Here is a 6,578-nt window from a genome sequence, read left to right on the forward strand (position 1 = left end):
AAAAAAAAATCGGGCCTTGAATGTATGCTAAAAATTATTGGATGACAAATGAACAAAACGGTATTTAATTTCCGTTTCTTTGTTTTATGTCCACATTTCATTTGAGTAAACTAAACATTTCATTCTTTCCAGGATTGATAACAGTTAAGTTCTTATGATCACTTTAAATATTAACTGTAGCACTCTCGAAATTTTTGGTCATATGCTGGAGGCTGGCATCAGTGACAACCAGCTTATATAGCTATACCATCAAATAAAGGTAAATTTTCTGATTAACACTCGCACGATTTTCACTAGGGTGTTAGTGTTACGGTTAGGGGGTTAGGGAATTCCGTCCGTAACCCTAAAACCATAACCCTGACCCTAAAACCGTAACATCCTAGTGAAGATCGTGCAGGTGTTAATCTGAAAATTTACCCAAATAAAATGTTGAATATATTCATGCTGTGTTGCAGTGTATAGTCCGTTCTGTCTTCAAAAACAAATTTTTGTCTGTACAATTTTTGAACAACATAGTTTTAAAATAAAAGAAAAGATTTTTTTATTTGAAGGCTGTATGGGTGGACTGTGTATTTTAACATAAGGTCTGATGACTGCCAACTGTTTAAAAGTGAAGAGTGGCAAGTGGATAAAAAACATTGTTTAGTAGGATCTGTAAGAGAAGCCTGGATTAGTAAGGTGCTCAAATAGAAATTTAGGGATCAGTACTTTTCACAGGAAATATTAGTGGTGGATAGGACCCTAAATGGCTGAATTGTTCATCATACTGGATACTGGATGGTTTCCATGTTGAAGCTCCTGTGAGCTTGTTCACAGGTCCTTTTACACTAGTACAATTAATTTGTCATGTGTGGTACAACACTTTGACAGTTGTAGCTAATAGTAACAGACAGGGTCAAATTTTGCAGGAAGCTCCCTCCAGTGTGCATCAAGCCTGTTCTTGAAGGCATTGACTGATGGAGCTGCGACCATACTGTTTGGCAGACTGTTCCAGGTGGCGGTCACACACTGTATGAAAAAGCAGCTTCTAATGTTGAGCCTGCTGTGTGATCTTTCCAATTTCAGGCTGTGTCCTCTCGTATTTCTGCCTTGGAAGTAGTTGAATTAAGAGTAGTTGGTCAGGTACAGGCCGTGCGTATACTTATACATGTCGATCATATCAGCCAAGCGCTCTGGGTATGGCTTTTCTTTCAAGGATGCAATGAGTTTGGAGGCACACCTCTGAACATCCTCCAACTCACAACACATTGCCTTATGCCGGGGTTGCCAAACTGTGTGTCCATATTCAAGAATTGGGTGAACTTGAGACTTGCACAGCTGGGCGAAGACAACAGGGGTGATGAAGTCAAATGATCATCGGATGACTCCAAGGATTCAATTTACTTTTGCAGTTGCTTGGTTTATGTGGTTCCTGAAGGTCAGCCCTTTGTCGATGAAGACGCCAAGATCCCCCTCCACCTCACTTTCTGCTAGCTCCACCACAGTCCATTCCCCCTGTGCATCCTGGCCTCTCGTATTTCCTGTCCGTCTTCAGATTTCCCACTTTCAAGATGGAACACTTCTCAGGATGGAACCGCATTTGTCAGTTCGTCGACCACTCGTGAAGGCGATCCAGGTCTTCTTGCAGCGTTGCCATGGTCTCATCGTCATTCCTTGCAAAAATCTTTGTGTCATCAGCAAATAACCTGACGTGGCTCTGGACATGCTGAGGCAGATCTTTTATATACAAGTGTAGTGGTTTGGAGTTTCTTAACAGTAAAAAGTTCTTCCAACCAGCTATATCATATTATATAATATGTTGATAGTTTCACTACTGAATGAAAAGGTTTATCTTTTAATGTGTGACAACAAAACTGGCAATCTCTACTATTTCAAATTGTTAAAAATTAGTCATTTTCTTTATTGTGTTTATTTCTTTGAAGATTAAAATAATTGGCAGACTTGATCAAATACAATAATTATTTACATGGTTGCAGATGTGGTGGTAGGGTAAGAAGATTGCTTCCCAACCATATAGTTCCAGGTTCAGTCTCACTGAGTGACACCTTGAGGATGTCTTCCACTAAAACCCCAGGCTGACCAAAGCCTTGTAAGAGGATTTGGTAGATGGAAACTGAAAGAAGCCAGTCTTATATGTATGTGTTATTGTCTCCTGGCTGTGATAATTGTGAGTGAATGTCACTATCATGCAAGCAGTATCCTTCATTTCCAATCTCTTGGGTGTAATTTTACATGATTTAAAATTCTTTTTGACATAATGCATTAAATATGTTAGCCCACATTCAGAAAGTTATAGATGAATAATTGCTCTTACAATAGTTACTAGAGGATAAGCAATGAATTTGAGAGAATAACTTTAGTGTTAGAGCTCAGTCCTTTATTCCATTACCATAATTCTGGAGGTGATAATACAAAGACTAGAGAGAATCAAAGATGGCTTTTAGATGATTGTAGGTCCATCAGAATTGAAAATATTACAAACATATCCTATTCTATCTTCAGACTTTCAATATGCTGATAACCTAATTCACATTAGTTGAAGAGTTGTTGAAAATGTTCCAGGCTTGGAAGAATGATTGATAGTTAAATGGCCTTAAGGTCAATATGGAAAAAAATAAAGTATTAATTAGTGGTTGGACACAATTTTGCTTGATATGTAGCAAGGGAGAAAGTAGGATGTGATAACTCTCTACCAGACATGGGCAACTTTTTCCAAAAGCAGGCTTCATGAGATGTGGCTCCTCATCAGGTGAGCTTCACTACTTCGTTAACTTTTCATTAGGCTTGCCATCAGAAGGTCCTGTGGACTGCAGAGTGCCCATGACTGCTTTATATGCTATGTCAGCATTGAGTACTCTATAATGCAGTAGGATTTCTGGTGTTAAAGAACCAGAACTTCTGTTGTAATAAATGTTGGGAAATGAGGTTCATAATTTGTGTGGATAGTTTGTTGGATATAGATTGCTTGTTTGCTCTGATGAATGAAAGTGTAATGCCTGGAGTAAGAACTGCATGGAAGAAATTAACTCTATATGCAAAAGAATGTAGGAGTATGGTACTATAGGAGTAAGATATTGACATCAAATACAGATCTGTGGAGCTAGAGAAAAACGAATTTCATATGATTTGATTGCTATATTAGTGGAGGCGCAATGGCCCAGTGGTTAGGGCAGCAGACTTGTGGTTGTAGGATCGCGGTTTTGATTCTCAGACTGGGCGATGTGAGTGTTTATTGAGCGAAAACACCTAAAGCTCCACGAGACTCAGGCAGGGGATGGTGGCAAATCCTGCTGTAATCTTTCACCACAACTTTCTCTTACTCTTTCTTCCTGTTTCTGTTGTGCCTGTAATTCAAAGGGTCAGCCTTGTCACACTGTGTCACGCTGAATATCCCCGAGAACTACGTTAAGGGTACATGTGTCTGTGGAGTGCTCAGCCACTTGCACGTTAATTTCACGAGCAGGCTGTTCCATTGATTGGATCAACTGGAACCCTCGACGTCGTAAGTGACAGTGCCAACAACAACAACGATTGCTATATGTTAATTTACATGAAAGGCAGGACACAAGTGAACAGAGGGAGAGATGCTAAGTATTAATGACAAGGTGATATAGATGAGTGTTGAAGAGTAATACGGGCATGTAAAGTCAAGTCATCATGAGTGATGGATAAAAATTGTATATTGACAAAGATGTTTATGTGAATCATGGCCAGTGCTTCACATGAGATGCTACAGAAACCGAATGAAACTGCATTACAAATCAATCTGACTTATGCCAACATGGAATAAATCATTAGTTTTAATAGAGGTAAGGGTTTTATTTACGATAAGAGTTTTTTTGCAAAAATAACAGAATTATTTCAAACTGATTTTCATTCACTATTTGAGTAAATTAAAATATTTCTGAAATTTTAACTTTTTTCATTTTTATTTACATTTTGTCAACCCAAGGCTATAGAAGAACGCATTTGCCCAAGGTGCTATACATTGAAACTGAACTTCGAACTATGTGGTTAGGAAGCCAGCTTCCTACCACACACTGCCATGCTTACTGCTTGACAACCACTGCTGATGTGTTTACATCCCCTTAACTTAGCAGCTTGCCAAATGAGTCTGATAGAATAAGTATCAAGTTTTAAAAAAAATAAATACTGGGGTTGATAAATTTGACTAAAAATTCTCCAAGCTGGTGCCTCAGCATGGCCACAGCTTAATGACTGATACAAGAAGAAGGTAAAAGTGTATTTGTAAATTGTTGTTATGTCCCATGTCAGCATTCATCAAGACATATATCACTTGTTGAAAGGCGGTGAACTGGCAGAAATGTTAGCACGCCGGGCGAAATGCTTAGAGGTATTTCATCTGCTACTACATTCTGAGTTCAAATTCTGCCGAGGTCAACTTTGGCTTTCATCCTTTCGGGGGTCGATATGATCGACTTAATCTGTTTGTCTGTCCTTGTTTGTCTCCTCTGTGTGTAGCCCCTTGTGGACAGTAAAGAAATAATATATCACTAGTTGATTATCTGTGATCGACAGATGCATTGTTCAGTCGGTAGTCCTGAATGTAATAGTGGTTGTGTGCTGTTGGAAGTGGTGGGATGTAATGCAGTAGCCTTTCTTAATGGTTGTATGACAGGTTTCCTAGAATCTGTTGAACTGACATCTATCCAAGGCAGCGTGCAGTGTTATTTATTATTTTTGAAGATGGTAGGGCTTTGCAAGAGATTTTACAGTTTCTAGGAAGTCTCATGGCCACATAGAAGTCTGTCATTGACCTAAGTATATCTAAGTCTGTCAGGTCTGTGCACAAATGCATAGTATTATACATGTTGAAATATTTTTTTCCTGCTTTTATTAATTGCTATTTTTACATCTTTTTCTCTAATTAACTCTATAGATTTAACATACTGGTAGATTCCTTCCTGAAGTCTTTTAATCATTCTTTAAATTTCTGATCAGAATGGCATCATTTGACTGGTTTTAAGAAATGCTTGCTGCAGATTTGCACTACAGAATTCTAATTTTACTCCATAGAAACAGCAATATGTACAATAGAATTACTTAGATACTTACTGATTTTGTCAGTCAGTACTCCTGAAATATGACTTATTTCAAATGCAATGATACAGATTTTAGTATTGTATCAGAATGTTCATTTACTAACCAGTAAGTCTTCCCATAATGAGGGACTTATTTCTTTTAAAGTTATAACTGGTTATTATTTATAGGAACAGTTTGCAAAACGTTTTTAAAATGACTGGAAAACACTCCCCAGTGATAACAGAATTTATTTAGGTCAAGTGAACAAGATTTTTTTTAAAGCAGGGCTTTAGTAAATGCAAATGAAGACTGTGTATGATTTAAGTGTATTGTGTTAACAATTATAACAATTTTCCTTTACTGCTTTTTTCTTCAGGTAAGGGAGGTAAAAACAGAAGGCGAGGTAAAAACGAAAGTGAGGATGTGAAAAGAGAACTTGTTTTCAAAGAAGATGGTCAAGGTAAGCAATTTATCTATGTATTTCAGAGCTCCATTACTTCTTAAATACTCTGTTTAATAGGAAAAGAAAATAATGCTAAAGAAAGCTGTGAAAATGTTTCACTATTTAAATAATTCAGTTGTTTGTTTTTTTTCACAAATGTATTTCAATATTAAACATATTTTTAATATTGCTACCATTTTAATCCCTTTCTTTCCTACACCATTATAGATTGTAAGAACCATCTTGCTTGGGATTCTGGGTGTATAACCAGTGTTTATCATTGGCCATTGATGTAAAAAATATAAATTTAAAAAAAAGATGTTAAACTAATCCATGCTGGTGGAACTAGGTGTGGTTTGAAATGCAACATTTTGAAATGATATCCTACCGGCAAGTGATAATGGGAAGACAAAGATTTAACTGAATGACTATTTGTGTGTTTGTTCCTACCAGTATGTAATTGATATTTTATCCATTCAAGACATGTCTTGAAGTAGAGTAATATAGAAAATAAATAAATCTGCTTCAAGATAAGGTGGTCAACTGTTTCTAGACCTCACTGGATAATTAGTATTTTTCAACATAGTCATTGCCTACCAACTGACTGGTACCAATGAAATTTTAAGTTATATTACACTGTTGTCAAAAGAAATTGTTCTATAAACAAAAATTGGTTTACACAAAGGTAATACTACTTATCTATTCTGCATGTTTAACAAGTATTTTCCCTCTGTGGAATTATTATACATAAAGTATATTTATCATTCCTACAAATTAATTTTGGTCTTATAACCACAAATTTTCAATATGTAATTAAACATTTCATGTGGTATGTGAATATTTGGTGAATTTTAGCAGAGCAATGTAATACTGGGATCTTAGATATTATGTACACATAATACATGTGCTTACATGTGAAATACTTTGTGTACTTTGATATTTGACTGGCTGCATATGAAGATAGGTGAGAAATATGTATGTGAGTTGAAAAGTTTATTTTGAATATGACAGAGAGTTAGTTATATGGCTGTGAATTATAACAGCTACATAGTGTGTGTGTATATATATATATATATATATATATATATATATA

The 6,578-nt window shown here is 36.3% G+C and overlaps 1 protein-coding gene across 1 annotated transcript in view; it reads left to right on the forward strand.

The window, feature by feature from the left end:
• LOC106869445 (eukaryotic translation initiation factor 1A) overlaps positions 1–6,578 on the forward strand; it is a 21,055-nt gene that overhangs the window by 3,590 nt on the left and 10,887 nt on the right. Inside the window, exon 2 of the mRNA XM_014915196.2 lies at positions 5,420–5,503. Within this exon, the coding sequence (XP_014770682.1) occupies positions 5,420–5,503 (84 nt within the window). The remainder of the gene's footprint in view (positions 1–5,419; positions 5,504–6,578) is intronic.

Source organism: Octopus bimaculoides, chromosome 4 (genome assembly GCF_001194135.2).
Source record: "Octopus bimaculoides isolate UCB-OBI-ISO-001 chromosome 4, ASM119413v2, whole genome shotgun sequence".
Classification (NCBI taxonomy): Eukaryota; Metazoa; Mollusca; class Cephalopoda; order Octopoda; family Octopodidae; genus Octopus; species Octopus bimaculoides.